General features: G+C 34.0%; 3 protein-coding genes across 3 annotated transcripts; all 3 read left to right on the top strand.

Moving 5' to 3' along the window:
* The first annotated feature begins 2,487 nt into the window (after window positions 1-2,487).
* On the top strand, window positions 2,488-4,372 carry LOC107027837 (LRR receptor-like serine/threonine-protein kinase EFR). The gene is made up of 3 exons (XM_015228893.1): window positions 2,488-3,175; window positions 3,267-3,338; window positions 4,347-4,372. Exons 1-3 carry the CDS (start codon window positions 2,488-2,490, stop codon window positions 4,370-4,372), a joined length of 786 nt encoding a protein of 261 aa, XP_015084379.1.
* A 489-nt stretch (window positions 4,373-4,861) lies between these two features.
* Window positions 4,862-8,460, top strand: LOC107026873 (putative disease resistance protein RGA1). Its single transcript, XM_015227982.2, has 2 exons — window positions 4,862-5,417; window positions 5,752-8,460. The coding sequence occupies exons 1-2, from the start codon at window positions 4,988-4,990 to the stop codon at window positions 8,271-8,273; spliced, it is 2,952 nt and encodes a 983-aa protein (XP_015083468.1). The 5' UTR covers window positions 4,862-4,987; the 3' UTR covers window positions 8,274-8,460.
* Window positions 8,461-12,465: 4,005 nt separating this feature from the next.
* Window positions 12,466-16,051, top strand: LOC107029118 (putative disease resistance protein RGA1). Its single transcript, XM_015230442.2, has 2 exons — window positions 12,466-13,015; window positions 13,443-16,051. The coding sequence occupies exons 1-2, from the start codon at window positions 12,589-12,591 to the stop codon at window positions 15,947-15,949; spliced, it is 2,934 nt and encodes a 977-aa protein (XP_015085928.1). The 5' UTR covers window positions 12,466-12,588; the 3' UTR covers window positions 15,950-16,051.
* The last annotated feature ends 255 nt before the right edge of the window (window positions 16,052-16,306 follow it).

The raw sequence follows: 16,306 nt of genomic DNA on the forward strand, positions 1-16,306 counted from the left end.
AATTCATAAAAGAAAAATTATTTGCATGCATAATATTTGTTTATTCATTTCTTAGTGTACATATTTTAACTTTATCAGCGTAGTAATTTGGTTTGATTTGTTTGTTTGTTATAATGTAATTACAAGTGTACTTAGGTTGTTTGGTTACACAAGTGTAATCATATAATTATATTGAATTTTAAAGATAAAAGTTAATTATTTGAAATAAAAAAATTATATTACGCAAATAAGAGCCTTTATAAATGATATTCAATTGAATATTTAAGATATATATTGTCTTTTAAAAATATGTTATTTAATAAACATATGTTCTTAACTAATATTATAAAAAAAGCAAATGATTTATATGTTTCAATGTAGTATTTTTAAAGTAATTAATCATAAAAATTAAAAATGCATGAACATCATGAAATGCTTGTTTCACAAAAAAAATTAATATTATAAATATAATGTCATAAAATCATAGAAAAATAATTGACAAAAGAACTAATTTATCAAGTCTAACTTAAAAAGAATAGGTTGCAATGGAATATCAAGTCAATACTCCTAAAACAAATGAAATTGAAAATATAACATAAGTTCTAAATTTAAAATCAAAAATTTAACATAATACTTTTATGTCAAATTTCAACATAATATGATTTAAAACATAATATGATTAAAAGAAAAGGAAAATTTAAGTCCGTAACTTTGTTCAACAATAAATTCTACTTTAATTCAAAAATTAGAATACTAACAAAATTATACTAATAATTTTTTTTAGATATTATGAAGAATTGCATGAAATCACATGAAGTAAAAGTTAAAAATAAGAAGGAAATGAAATATAAATAATAAAGGAAAACTTTCACATATAGCCACTTAAAAATAATTAATTACTCTCCATAGCTATAGTTTGATAATTACAATTTGTAGCTACATGTTATGTGGAGGAGAGAGAGGCGAGCGTCACTTGGAGAGAGAGGAGAGAGGCGAGAGAGAGAGGGGGAAAAGAGTGGGAGAAAGGTGAATTGTATATGTATATTGGCTAAATAATTGTATATTATACATATGTAATTGTATATATGGCAAGAGAGATTGGGAGAGGGAGGAGAGAGGCGAGTGAGACTTCGAGAGAGAGAGAGGCGAGCGAGATCGAGAGAGGGAGGAGAGAGGCGAGCGAGAGAGGGCCATAAGTGAGAGAGATGTGAATTATATATGTATATAATTTTATATAACTGTATATTATACATATACATTTGTATAAATGGCAAGCGAGATTGGGAGAGGGATGAGAGAGACGAGCGAGAGAGAGCAGAGAGTGGGAGAGAGGTGAATTGTATATGTATATAGGCTAAAAAATTGTATATTATACATATTTATTTGTATATCCTGACAAATTATACATATATAAACATGATAATTATACAAACATGAAGTCAACCCACGTAATTAATGTATAATGTTAGTCGCGAGTGGTAATTATAGCAAACTATAGTTATGATGCGTAATTAAAATAATATAAGTTTGCTTATCCGTATAATTTTTCCTTTTTTAAATTCCTCCTTCTATTCAACTTGCATTTTTTGTCAAATATAATCATCGTTAAAAATTATTTGATGTTGAATTAACAAACATCCATCTTTATTTTATCACATGTTGTGACATGCACCAAAACGATAAAAACGACACCTTCAAAATGATTTTTTTTTATATAAGCCTAGTTAATTGATGTTTAACATATAAATAATCAACTAATAAGGTTAAAGGCTTACACATACAAACTAAAAATTAGATCAAATGCACTAAAAATAAATAATATGAGGAAAATCTGTTTTAGGGATTATAGTGTCCCCCAACGACCAAGTCTTATTTTTAATGGAGCATCATTGATTTGTCTATTGACAAAGAAAACTCGGAAACTAATGATTTTGTTTTATCCTCTGGAAATTTATTATGTTATCACAACTACTTGTTAATTTGAACTCCATAAAAGTTTTTGTTCGAACTTCATATATGAAAATTCTAAACAAGAATTGGAAACTTGAAATGAATCCAACATTTAAATCAATAGATAATTATTGATTGAATTTCTTAATACGTATATATACAAATGATCTGAATAAAAGCTATTGAATACATTACATGTTATATTGGTTAATTTGACCGTAAAACAGTTGACATTCTTTTGTCAAGCATCTATTCTGGGGAGGTTATATATATATACATTTGAATAATGACATTATACTATAGCCTAAAACTACATAAAAAATGTCAAGTAAATTATTTAACTGTCAATACAGAATTCCACAACCAATGGTTTATTTCCCTTTAGCAATGAATTGCAGTCAAGTTCAGCTAGCAATATACAATTAAAAGATATTTCAATATTGGTATTAATTAGATAAGTATTGACTCAATTACAAGTATACACACAGTATATATAGATGGCGTTTGAAGACGAAAACATAGGCACAAATAGCAGCTAAAGAAGTTGAACAAATCAAAATGGTTGCGAAGACTGTTATTATAGCATGCCTAGTTTTGTTAACATGCCTCTCAGTTACTAATGCATCGAACATTACAACTGATGAGGCTTCTCTTTTAGCTTTCAAAGCTCATATAACTTCAGATCCCAATGAAATGTTGTCGAAAAACTGGACAAAAGGAACTCACATTTGCAATTGGATAGGCATATCTTGCAGTAAAAAGCATCAAAGAGTGACATCATTAGTCCTCAATAGCTTTGGATTTAGAGGTTCAATCGCGACAGATATTGGGAATCTCTCCTTCCTTAACTTTTTGGACATTGGAAACAACAGTTTCCATGGCCAAATACCCGATGAAATAGGGCGTTTGAGGCGTTTAAAATGCATGTATATGCAGATGAATAATCTCACTGGTCAAATCCCAGAAAGCCTTGGATTTCTCACAAGGCTTCAAGTTCTTCATCTTTCTGAAAATCGTCTATTTGGAAATGTTCCATTGTCCATTTTCAGCGTGTCTTCTTTAAAGGACATTGATTTGTCTCAGAATTACGAGTTAACTGGGAGTTTACCAAATGAGATATGCACTAATCTTCCAGTGTTGGAATATATATCCCTGCAAGATAATCAATTTGTAGGTGAACTTCCTAAAGGTTTAAATAAATGCACCAAACTTGAAGTTCTGTCCTTGTCTTATAACAAATTCACTGGTAATTAACTAACTTGTAAACTTTTCATTTACTAATTTCTTCTTGAATTAATCATCATTTTTGTGTGTCTCTGTGATTTTATAATTGATAGGAAATTTACCAAGAGACATGTGGAACATGTCAAAGGTTCAAGAACTTTTTATTGGATGGAATAACTTTACAGGTACGTGATTCTTGTTGGGTATGTAGCAAGAATTGATGGGAAATAGAGGGAAGGAGAGGAATTTGAAAAGTTTAGAACTTGAAAGGTTGGAACTTGAAAAGTCCTCTAATGCTTTATTGAAAAAGGCAATAGTCCCTCATCGGTAATGGAAATGAAAATAGGAGAGTTTAAATAAATAAACACTCCTATTAATTGTTAAAAGGGTTGGAAAGAGGGACCCCCCTCGCGCCGTCGTCGTCGCTCGCTTTGGCTTTGGCAAATCATCGATCGAGAGATAATTTTTTGGACAAAATTTATTTTAATTATTTATTAATTAATTTAAATGGCCAAAAATTATTCTCAATAAATTAGTTGATAACAGAATTTAACCGAAATGTTTTCAATTTTTTTTAGGTAACCCGACCCGACTCGGATCCGCGTGTGACCCGTTTTAAATTCCGTTATATTCAAAATTTCCCGCCATGACTGTTCTGAAAGGTTGCAACTTTCAGGAACAGTCAATACCATTTGAAAGTTTGCAACCTTTCATTAATGGTCGTGTCAATTCTGAAAGGGTAGCAACCTTTCAGAATATATTATTCTTGCCTATAAATACCATTCAGTCTTCAGAATATTTCCTAACGAATTTTCTGATCTTCCTTCTTCTTAAAAAAACACATATATTTCTTCGTGTACTTTCCTGCTGTGGATTGATTCGCTGACAGTAGAGTTTTTGGTATCTATACTCTACTGATTAAGATCATTTTACCCTGGGAGGTTATATTCCAAATCAAACCTCGGATACTAGAGGGGAATAATTTCCTTAAGGGGACACTGTGAATTCAGTGGACTTGATTTTCTTCCTGAATTTTTAAAAAGAGTATTCCAGATTCTGGTAAGTTTTACAGATTAAATTATTTTTTACAAATAAATTTCTGTTCATCTTATTTACTGGTTCTAAAAATCTCAGTTACTTCGTGTTTCTGAATGATTTATTACAACCAGTAATTTCTGATTTTCTTAACACAGATTGGCAACAATTCTGTATGTATTAAATCTTCTCTGGAAAACTTTGGCAGAGAAATTAAGGCTAACGAAAAGTCTTTGTGCAATGACCCCATGGGCATGTGCAGTTGTTTCCCAAAACTTTGTGAATTGTATTTCAAAAAATACATTATTTAATACTCCAACAACATTGTGATTCCACTCTAGACTACCATCACATATCTAATATTAATTGTAATACCGAATTTCACATATGGCCAGACGCGAACCCACCTGCACCCGAAATATTTTTTTAAAAAAATCATATGTATATATATAGATTGTTGATAAAACGGTAATGTATTTAATTGTGCACTCTTATAACCAACAAATGATTTGACTTGTCCATTGGGAAAACGAAAAGTGTCACATAAATTGAGACATGGGGAGTAATATTTCTTTCTTAAATTTTTCGTGTGAAGTCAAACTAATTCATATAAAATGAGACGGAAGAAGTACTGTTTAATATTAATTGCATATTGTAGTAAATTTGATAGACATGGTCCCGTGGGAGTGTGTATTATTTCCATTGAATAATTGAGTTTGTAATTGTTACAAGTCCATTCTAATTTCCAACACCTTACTTCATTTCAAAAATATAGATTCATTGCTTACTCACATACTCTATGGCTGAGGCTTTCCTTCAAATTATGTTAGAGAATCTGAATTGTTTCATCCAAGGGGAACTTGGATTGGTTCTTGGTTTTAAGGATGAGTTCGAAAAGCTTCAAAGCACGTTTACTACAATCCAAGCTGTGCTACAAGATGCTCACAGGAAGCAATTGAAGGACAAGGCAATTGAAAATTGGTTGCAAAAACTCAATGCTGCTGCATATGAAGCTGATGACATCTTGGACGAATGTAAAACTGAGGCACCAATTATACAGAAGAAGAATAAATATGGGTGTTATCATCCAAACGTTATCACTTTCCGCCACAAGATTGGGAAAAGGATGAAAAAGATTATGGAGAAACTAGATGCAATTGCAGCAGAACGAATTAAGTTTCATTTGGATGAAAGGACTATAGAGAGACAAGTTGCTACACGCCAAACAGGTAAATATTTTTCTAAAAAAACAGCTTTATATCATCAAATTCATGTGTGTTTTGGGGATTTTGTCTAATCTAAAATGTTGGTCTCAAGTCTAAGTAGATAAGTGGTTCAAAATATATTATCTAAATCTGTTTGGTGAAGTTTTTAACATATATATAAATCCATAGCTTACTCATAGGCCCCAAAGTCTAAATGACAGGATAAAGCCAGAGTTGTTTTAGATCTTATAAATTAACAATGATAATAATGTGAATTCAAAATAGTGCATTTGTTTTTAATTTGTCTTTTGCAAAATTCTTCTTTGTTCTTTGCTGACTCCTACCGATCTTGGACCAGGTTTTGTTTTAAATGAACCACAAGTTTATGGAAGAGACAAAGATAAGGATGAGATAGTGAAAATCCTGATAAACAATGCCCAACAACTTTCAGTCCTCCCAATACTTGGTATGGGGGGACTAGGAAAGACGTGTCTTGCCCAAATGGTCTTCAATGATCAGAGAGTAACTGACCATTTCCATCCCAAAATATGGATTTGTGTCTCGGAAGATTTTAACGAGAAGAGGTTGATAAAGGAAATTGTAGAATTTATTGAAGGAAGGCCACTACTTGGTGACATGGACTTGGCTCCACTTCAAAAGAAGCTTCAGGACTTGTTGAATGGAAAAAGATACTTGCTTGTCTTGGATGATGTTTGGAATGAAGATCAAGATAAGTGGGCTAAGTTAAGACAAGCCTTGAAGGTTGGAGCAAGTGGTGCTTCTGTTCTAACCACTACTCGTCTTGAAAAGGTTGGATCAATTATGGCTACATTGCAACCAAATGAATTGTCAAATTTGTCTCAAGAAGATTGTTGGTTGTTGTTCATGCAATGTGCGTTTGGGCACCAAGAAGAAATGAATCATAATCTTGTGGCTATCGGAAAGGTGATTGTGAAAAAATGTGGTGGTGTACCTCTAGCAGCTAAAACTCTTGGAGGTATTTTGCGCTTCAAGAGAGAAGAAAGACAGTGGGAACATGTGAGAGATAGTGAGATTTGGAATTTACCTCAAGATGAAAGTTCTATTCTGCCTGCCCTGAGACTTAGTTACCATCACCTTCCACTTGATTTGAGACAATGCTTTTCATATTGTGCAGTATTCCCAAAGGATACCAAAATGGAAAAGGAAAATCTAATCTCTCTCTGGATGGCACATGGTTTTCTTTTATCGAAAGGAAACTTGGAGCTAGAGGATGTAGGTAATGAAGTATGGAACGAATTATATTTGAGGTCTTTTTTCCAAGAGATTGAAGTTAAATATGATCGAACTTATTTCAAGATGCATGATCTCATTCATGATTTGGCAACATCTCTATTTTCAGCAAGCACATCAAGCAGCAATGTCCGAGAAATAAATGTAGAAGGTTACCTACATATGATGTCCATTGGTTTCACAGAAGTGGTATCTTCTTACTCTCCTTTGCACTTGACAAAGTTTGTCTCATTGAGGGTGCTTAATCTAAGTTCCATAGAACTTAAGCAGTTACCGTCCTCCATTGGAGATCTAGTGCATTTAAGATACTTGAACCTGTCTGGCTCTACGATGCATAGTCTTCCAGAGCAGTTATGCATGCTTCATAATCTGCAGATTCTTGATCTACATGATTGCTTCTCACTTTCTTGTTTGCCAAACAAAACAAGCAAACTTTGTAGTCTCCGAAATCTTTTACTTAATGGTTGTTGTGCATTGACTTGTATGCCACCAAAGATAGGATCTTTGAGATGCCTTAAGACTCTAAGTCACTTTGTTGTGGGAAGGAAGAAAGGTTCTCAACTTGATGAACTACGAAACCTAAATCTCTATGGATCAATTTCAATCACACAACTAGAGAGAGTAAAGAATGATAGGGATGCAAAAGAAGCCAATTTATCTGCAAAAGCTAATCTGCATTCTTTAAGCATGAGTTGGGATATCAATGAACCGCGTAGATATGAATCAGAAGAAGTTAAAGTGCTTGAAGCCCTCAAACCACACCCTAATTTGACTTCTTTACTAATCACTGGCTTCAGAGGATTCCGTCTTCCAAAGTGGATGAATCACTCAGTTTTGATAAATGTTGTCTCTATTGCAATTAAAAGTTGTGAAAACTGTTCATGCTTACCACCCTTTGGTGAGCTGCCTTGTCTAGAAAGTCTGGTGTTACATGAGGGGTCTGCTGAGGTGGAGTATATTGATGTTGATTCTGGATACACCACAAGAATAAGGTTTCCATCTCTGAGAAAACTTATTATAGACAAATTCCGTAATTTGAAAGGTTTGTGGAAAAAGGAAGGAGAAGAGCAATTCCCTGTGCTTGAAGAGATGGAGATTGAACAGTGCCCTGTGTTTGTTTTTCCGACCCTTTCTTCTGTCAAGAAATTGGAGCTAGTTCATTGGGACAAAGCAGATGCAACATGTTTCAGGTCCATATCTAATGTTAATACTCTTACTTCCCTCAGCATTAGCAGTAACAAAGTTACTTCACTCCCCGAAGAGATGTTCAAAAGCCTTGAAAATCTCAAAGACTTGGAAATCTGTTTCTACAACCTCGAAGAGCTGCCTAGCAGTCTGGCTAGTCTCAATGCTTTGAAGATTCTGGAACTTGTATCTTGTGGCGCACTAGAGAGTCTTCCTGAGGAAGGGGTGAAACGTTTAACTTCACTCAAGGAGTTGAGTATTTATGACTGTAAGAAGATAAAATGTTTACCCGAGGGATTGCAGCACCTAACAGAGCTCACAATTTTAAGAATTATTCAATGTCCAGAACTGACAAAGCGGTGTAAGATGGGAATAGGAGAAGACTGGCACAAAATTTCTCACGTTCCGTATCTGAGAATATAATCGTAAGTAGTATTATTTGTAATTGTTTCTAGGGTTCTTTGTTGTTGTTCTTAATCTAAGTAATCAAAACTTGACCAATTACCTACCCTCTTCAATTGCGGATCTGGTACATTTAAGAAACCAGGACCTGTCTCGCAATATATTTCATAGTCTTCCAGAGAATTTATGCAAACTTCAATTCTGCAGACTCTTAATCTACAGTTAAGGCGGTTAGGTCTTACCTTACTAATCCTTATGAGGTAATTATCCTTCACTAATCAACGAGCATGCAAAAATAAGAACTTGAAAGAGCGAGATACCCTATGATCATCATAGAGTTTATAACATAATATAATTTATTTTTTTTAAATCAAAAAGAAAGTTGAGTTGTCATCCTCAAAATTCCTTTTACAAATGAAAGAATTAACAAAGAAGAATTGACCAAGTCGAGTAATTTTTTGAAGTTGAGACTTGTCTTCCTCTTCAAATCTGTACAAAATCACTTGATAGTTCATTTCTTCTAGGATATGTTGAATCTTGTTAAAGTATGTATGAACAGGACATGTGAAATTGTTCACTGAATACGCTATCTCGTAAAAAAAAAACAAAGGATATATACAAACATGTTATATGTATGGATTGTGTAAAATATATGGTAAATTTTAACTAGTTTAGGTGTACTGTTATTTTCTGGGGTCTGAATTTTGTAAAGGAATGGGTGTACTTTCCAATATTTTTCGCCTATAACATTGCATTGTTCGTCAATAAATACACGTAAAGAGAATATAAAACCTAGTTCTTCAATAAAATTTCATGAAATTAGACATACCTGTTGTCTCTTTCTTCACTTCTGGTGCGTGTGCTGCTGCTATGGAGTTTGCACTGCAATGGCGGTCCATCAAGTCCGAGTCAAAAGCCAAGATGGTTGGATGAGATAGAAGGTTCTATTGCATTGTTGATCAGTACTTGTTATGATCTTGAGAGTCCATTCACCGATTGTAAGTAATCAGATTGAAAAGCATATATGGGGTGTAGGCCATTATTGCCCGAAACATTTTGTAAATCACCTACTTCGATAGTACAAGATCATGAAGTCTGGTCGAATCGTCAGTCAAGTTCTTCAATTTCCAAGGAAGAGGTGCTGCAATGGTTGAACTGGAAACCTGCGCGATCAGTAATTTCTGTGTCCTTTGGTAGTGAAGTTGGACCTAGTTTAAAAGAACATGCTCAACTGGCTAATGCATTAGAGGCAACAAACCACCCTTTCATTTGCGTTATTCAGGCCGACATGGTCCACCTCCGGGTCTCTTTGGAGGCAGCCAACAGGAAGAAGGATATTATCCTCATGGATTGGAAGAAAGAGTAGGGAATAGATGGTTGATCATTAAAAGAATGTGCACCACAGTTATTGATTTTGAGTCATCCTTCAACTGGTGAATTCCTATCACATTGTGGATGAAACTCAACAATGGAGGCAAATATAGGTCAGTTAGGGAATGCCCAACACTGGCCAAGCGACGTGAGAAGGCATTGGTGTTAGAGTACATGCCTTATGGAGATATTGATTATTAGCTTTACTCACACAACAATTTCTTAGATTTAATCCAGGGGCTGAAAATTATGTCTGATGTAGCTTCTGCTGTAGAGTATCTACACCAAGGCCGTTCACTCGTTCTGATCCATTGCGACTTGAAACCAAGTAACATACTTTTGGATGGTGATATGGTTACAAGAGTAAGTGATTTTGGTATATCCAAACTCTTGACGGCGTATGATCCAGTAGCATTGACAAAAACCTTAGGCACCATTGGCTACATGCATGGCACCAGGTACTAATCAGCTTTGTATTTACTAAGTACTTTCTTCAACTTGTATTCGATATGCATATATGATGTATTTTATTTTGACGGCACAGTACAACTAGTAGATGATAAGTTGTTTGAGATTGGTATTGGAAGTAGCTCTTGAATGTACTGTGGACTTGCCCCAAGATCGAATCACCATGAATAATGTCCGCGGAAGGCTCAACAAGATCCTAACTCCAATTTTTGAGCCAGTAACATTCGAATTACTGTAAAATTCCATTTGTGTTTATTCTACTTTACATGTAATATTTCTTTACGTAGATATCATTTTTCTTCTAGTTCTTTTTTCTTCCTTAGCATCAACCGAGAAACTGTCTGAACTTGGTTACATTTAGGCTTAGTCTGATACGACATCCATACAAAAAAGGTGAACTTACAACTTTTAAGATCACTATATGACACGATAATTATAGAGAAAAGATATAGATTCTCTCTAAACTTGTCTCGAAAAGTCACTTACATGTTTTAACTATCATGACAATCTATTACACACCTATACTATTTAAAAGTGAATTTAATATCACCTGTTATGTGCAACACCACTCTCATAGTATGTGGTGTATTACACTCGCAGATACATCAGCGTTGCATCAGCGCCATGTAAGAAATTGTATTTATATATATATATATATAATTTTTTACTTTCTTTTCTTTATTAGTTGACTTTTATTTTATTAATTATATTTTACACTAATTTATTTCTAATCAATTATTAAAATTCTCTAATAATTCTATCTTCTTCATTACAAATGGTAAAAAAAAAAAAAAAATTAGCAATGACCACCAAGAAAATTGTCTGCAATCTGGAGTTGATTCTAGAGTAAAAGAATTATCCCATTCCAAAATGTACCCACAAGAAGGTTGCTTCAGTTTCTTCGATTAATTGACCATGAAACTAAACTTTGTTGTTATTTGTTGCAGCTTGTAGTTATAAGTATTTTTCAGATTTGACATGCATTCTTTGTTACTTTTCCATATTTTTCCTAGAGAATTCTTAAAATAGAGAAAATAGAAAAATAAGTTTCTTCCCAATTTTTTTCAATCAATCAATAATAAAAAGCCCCACCGATTGAAACCTTCCAAGATTTAACTCCTTTTTGAAGTAATTTATTTCTTGGTTGTTTCTTGTTATTGATTTATTTAAGCTTAATGGGGTGAAGAAGATGAAAAAGGTGGAGTGTGAAGAAGAAGAGATGTGGGGGTGGGGCTTAAAAAATATTTTGATTTTTTTTAACTTTAATAATTATCTGATGCCCATGGTTGTTTTTAAATTATTATTATTTTGTCATGTCAGCTTTAGGGGCAAATAAATTTACTTTTGAAGAACAGAAATGTGTAATAGGTCGTCATGATACATTAAACGTATAACTGACTTTTCGATACAAGTTCAAGAGCGAATTTATATCTTTTCCCATAATTATATAATGAAAATAAATTTATATGACATGATAATTATATATTATCACGTAGAATGTCAAGTATAACGTGCCTAAAAACATCTTTTATTTTACCCAAATTATCCCAAAGTGCTTAACTTTTAAGCATTTAAAATAAGTCAATCCTTAGAATCAAAACAAAGAAGGAAAAAGAGACTCTTCAGTCAATTACTAAGAAAAAAAGGAGACAAGAATAATAATGGGTGGTCCATAAATTTCACAAATCAATCTATAAAAGATTGAGCAGATAAAAAAGCAGTACTTTTTAAAAAGAGATGCCAAAAATGTTTAAATCAAAACCAACTGTTATTTATTGGATTGAAAAACCAAGTGCCAAATAATTGAGAGACATGGCCCAAAATTATTACAACTCCATCAACTTAAGCTTGTTGATTCTTACTTTCAAATGCCCAATCCCCAGTCTAACGGTCTGTAGTATGGCCGTAAAATTTACTTATGATCCGTAGTGGTTTGGTAGTGCTTCACTCAAATGATCATAACTTCTTTGCCCTGGACTCGAATTGAAGACTACATGTACGCGTTGGAAACTAGATTCAAAGATTTTTAATTCGATAGATCACGAGTCACATAAGTATTCCTATTCTAGCTAGGATATATGCTTATTTGAATTTGGCCCCTTATATGAACTTGCACGAAAACTAAATCAGTAGAGAAAGCATTCATCTTAACTTTGTACTAGAATTCCTTTATATGACCTTATTTCACATTTAACACACCTTTCATAAATCCCTAATTGACTTGAATCCAAATTAATTAATTGAATTTTCATATGGATAAAAAGTATTATTTCTCAAATAAATCCCTAATTGACTTTAATCCAAATTAATTACCCATTCAATAAGTTGGATGAAGATTGACAAGATAAAAAGTAGTGGATTATAAAGTGTGATTCTCAAAATCAAATAATTGAGAGACACGCATGGCCCCAATAAGTGATGGTTATAATTATTAAGCTTTGTGCTCTTACTTTCAGCTGTCCATATTTCATTCCGAGTTATAGTAAAATCGACGCATATGGCTGAAGCTTTCCTTCAAATTCTGTTAGAAAATTTGACATCTTTCATACAAGGGGAACTTGGATTGTTTTTTGGTTTTAAGGACGAGTTTGAAAATCTAAAAAGCACGTTTACTACGATCCAAGCTGTGCTTGAAGATGCTCAGGAGAAGCAACTGAAGGACAAGCCACTAGAAAATTGGTTGCAGAAACTCAATGTTGCTGCATATGAAGTTGATGACATCTTGGATGAATGTCAAACTGAGGCAGCAAGACTCAAAGAGACTAAATATGGATGTTATCATCCAAAGGCTATCGCTTTCCGTTACAAGATTGGGAAAAGGATGAAAGAGATAATGAAGAAACTAGATGCAATTGCGGCAGAACGCAGCAAGTTTCATTTGGAAAAAAAGACTACAGAGAGAGAAGCTGCTAGACGAGAAACAGGTAAATATTTTTCTAACAAACTCATCAAATTCATGTGTGTTTTTGGGATTTTGTCTAATCCAGATTTGGATTTATTAATTGGGTTCAAAAACTATTATCTAAATCTGTTTGGTGAAGTTTTTAACATATATATAAATCCATATTTGGATTTATTAATTGGGTTCCAAAACTATTATCTAAATCTGTTTGGTGAAGTTTTAAACATATATATAAATCCATAGCTTACTCATAGGCCCCAAAGTCTAAATGACAGGATAAAGCCAGAGTTATTTTAGATCTTATAAATTAACAATGATAATAATATGAATTCAAAGAAGTGCATTTGTTTTATATTTGAAATATGTCTGCTGCTTCTGATCAAGCTGATCATTGTCTTTTGCAAAATTCTTCTTTGTTTTTTTGCTGACTCTTACCGATCTTGGACCAGGTTTTGTTTTAAATGAACCACAAGTTTATGGAAGAGACAAAGATAAGGATGAGATAGTGAAAATCCTGATAAACAATGCCCAACAACTTTCAGTCCTCCCAATACTTGGTATGGGGGGACTAGGAAAGACGTCTCTTGCCCAAATGGTCTTCAATGATCAGAGAGTAACTGACCATTTCCATCCCAAAATATGGATTTGTGTCTCAGAAGATTTTAACGAGAAGAGGTTGATAAAGGAAATTGTGGAATCTATTGAAGAAAAGTCACTTGGTGACATGGACTTGGCTCCACTTCAAAAGAAGCTTCAGGACTTGTTGAATGGAAAAAGATACTTGCTCGTCTTGGATGATATTTGGAATGAAGATCAAGATAAGTGGGCTAAGTTAAAACAAGTCTTGAAGGGTGGAGCAAGTGGTGCTTCTGTTCTAACCACTACTCGTCTTGAAAAGGTTGGATCAATTATGGCAACATTGCAACCATATGAATTGTCCAATTTGTCTCAAGAAGATTGTTGGTTGTTGTTCATGCAATGTGCGTTTGGGCACCAAGAAGAAATGAATCATAATCTTGTGGCTATCGGAAAGGTGATTGTGAAAAAATGTGGTGGTGTTCCTCTAGCAGCTAAAACTCTTGGAGGTATTTTGCGCTTCAAGAGAGAAGAAAGACAGTGGGAACATGTGAGAGATAGTGAGATCTGGAATTTACCTCAAGATGAAAGTTCTATTCTGCCTGCCCTGAGACTTAGTTACCATCACCTTCCACTTGATTTGAGACAATGCTTTGTCTATTGTGCAGTATTCCCAAAGGATGCCAAAATGAAAAAAGAAAAGCTAATCTCTCTCTGGATGGCACACGGTTTTCTTTTATCAAAAGGAAACTTGGAGCTAGAGGATGTAGGTAATGAAGTATGGAATGAATTATACTTGAGGTCTTTCTTCCAAGAGATTGAAGTTAAATATGATCGAACTTATTTCAAGATGCATGATCTCATTCATGATTTGGCAACATCTCTATTTTCAGCAAGCACATCAAGCAGCAATATCCGAGAAATAAATGTAGAAGGTTACCTACATATGATGTCCATTGGTTTCACTGAAGTGGTATCTTCTTGCTCTCCTCCTCACTTGCAAAAGTTTGTGTCGTTGAGGGTGCTTAATCTAAGTAACTTAGAACTTAAGCATTTACCATCTTCCATTGGAGATCTAGTGCATTTAAGATACTTGAACCTGTCTGGCTCTACGATGCATAGTCTTCCAGAGCAGTTATGCAAGCTTCAAAATCTGCAGACTCTTAATCTACAGTATTGCCCGTCACTTTGTTGTTTGCCAAAAGAAACAAGTAAACTTGGTAGTCTCCGAAATCTTTTACTTGATGGTTGCTATGGATTGGATTCTATGCCACCAAGGATAGGATCTTTGACATGCCTTAAGACTCTAAGTAGATTTGCAGTGGGGAGGAAAAGTTGTCAACTTGGTGAATTACGAAACCTGAATCTGTATGGATCAATTGAAATCACGCATCTTGAGAGAGTGAAGAATGATAGGGATGCAAAAGAAGCCAATTTATCTGCAAAAGAAAATCTGCATTCTTTAAGCATGAAATGGGAAGAACCACATAGATATGAATCAGAAGAAGTTGAAGTGGTTGAAGCCCTCAAACCACACACCAATGTGACTTGTTTAACAATCAAAGGCTTCAGAGGAATCCGTCTCCCGGAGTGGATGAATCACTCAGTTTTGAAAAATGTTGTCTCTATTGTAATTGATGGTTGTGAAAACTGCTCATGCTTACCACCGTTTGGTGATCTGCCTTGTCTAGAAAGTCTAGAGTTATGGGATGGGTCTGCGGAACTGGAGTATGTTGAAGATTCTGGATTCCCTACAAGAAGAAGGTTTCCATCTCTGAGAAAACTTATTATAGTCGATTTTGATAATCTGAAAGGATTGCTGAAAGAGGCAGGAGAAGAGCAATTCCCCGTGCTTGAAGAGATGAAAATTAGCCGTTGTCCTGTTTTTGTTATTCCGACCCTTTCTTCTGTCAACGAATTGGTAGTTTATGGGAACATGTCAGATGCAACAGGTTTGAGTTCCATATCAAATCTCAGGGCTCTTACTTCACTCCACATTAGAACTAACTTCATAGCTACTTCGCTCCCAGAAGAGATGTTCATAAGCCTTGCAAATCTCAAATACTTGAAAATCTCTTCCTTCTACAATCTCAAAGAGCTGCCTACCAGCCTGGCTAGTCTCAATGCTTTGATGCATCTGGAGATTGATTGTTGTCCCAAACTGGAGATTCTCCCCGAGGAAGCGGTGAAAGGTTTAACTTCACTCACACAGTTATCCATAAAATACTGTGAGATGCTAAAATGTTTACCGGAGGGATTGCAGCAACTCACAAATTTATCAGTTAGGGAATGTCCAACACTGGCCAAGCTATGTGAGAAGGGAATAGGACAAGACTGGTACAAAATTGCTCACATTCCTCATCTGCTTATTACTAATTAGATGTAATTTTCTGATTTTTCTTTTGGAAACAAATCAACTATTTGTAACATCTATTGTATTATACTTGATTTTTAATAAATATTTGAAATTTTTCATATTAAAGATTCGGAATGAGTCTTATAGCTAACTCTATATTCTCATAGTTTAATAACGTAAATATGATATTTATTTTACATTATTACTTATGTTGTGATTTATCAACATGTTGGAGATGATTTTGACAGTTTATTAAAGAATTTCTAAGTTTTTATTGTTTGCACAAGTAACAAGCCATAAATTAAACTTTGAAATAAAAATGATTTGTGTATCATGGCTTAATTAGTCGGAATTTCAAGTTTTTTCTCAAGTTATATATAT

This window comes from Solanum pennellii, chromosome 8 (assembly GCF_001406875.1).
Source record: "Solanum pennellii chromosome 8, SPENNV200".
In the NCBI taxonomy this organism is placed as follows: Eukaryota; Viridiplantae; Streptophyta; class Magnoliopsida; order Solanales; family Solanaceae; genus Solanum; species Solanum pennellii.

Bases quoted from the DNA above. Each gene is read 5' to 3' on its own strand.
- LOC107027837 (XM_015228893.1), top strand. From the start codon at position 2,488: ATGGTTGCGAAGACTGTTATTATAGCATGCCTAGTTTTGTTAACATGC. The intron at 3,176-3,266 runs GTAATTAACTAA...TATAATTGATAG, and splicing joins GTCTTATAACAAATTCACTG to GAAATTTACCAAGAGACATG. The intron at 3,339-4,346 runs GTACGTGATTCT...TTCTTAACACAG, and splicing joins TGGATGGAATAACTTTACAG to ATTGGCAACAATTCTGTATG.
- LOC107026873 (XM_015227982.2), top strand. From the start codon at position 4,988: ATGGCTGAGGCTTTCCTTCAAATTATGTTAGAGAATCTGAATTGTTTC. The intron at 5,418-5,751 runs GTAAATATTTTT...ATCTTGGACCAG, and splicing joins AGTTGCTACACGCCAAACAG to GTTTTGTTTTAAATGAACCA.
- LOC107029118 (XM_015230442.2), top strand. From the start codon at position 12,589: ATGGCTGAAGCTTTCCTTCAAATTCTGTTAGAAAATTTGACATCTTTC. The intron at 13,016-13,442 runs GTAAATATTTTT...ATCTTGGACCAG, and splicing joins AGCTGCTAGACGAGAAACAG to GTTTTGTTTTAAATGAACCA.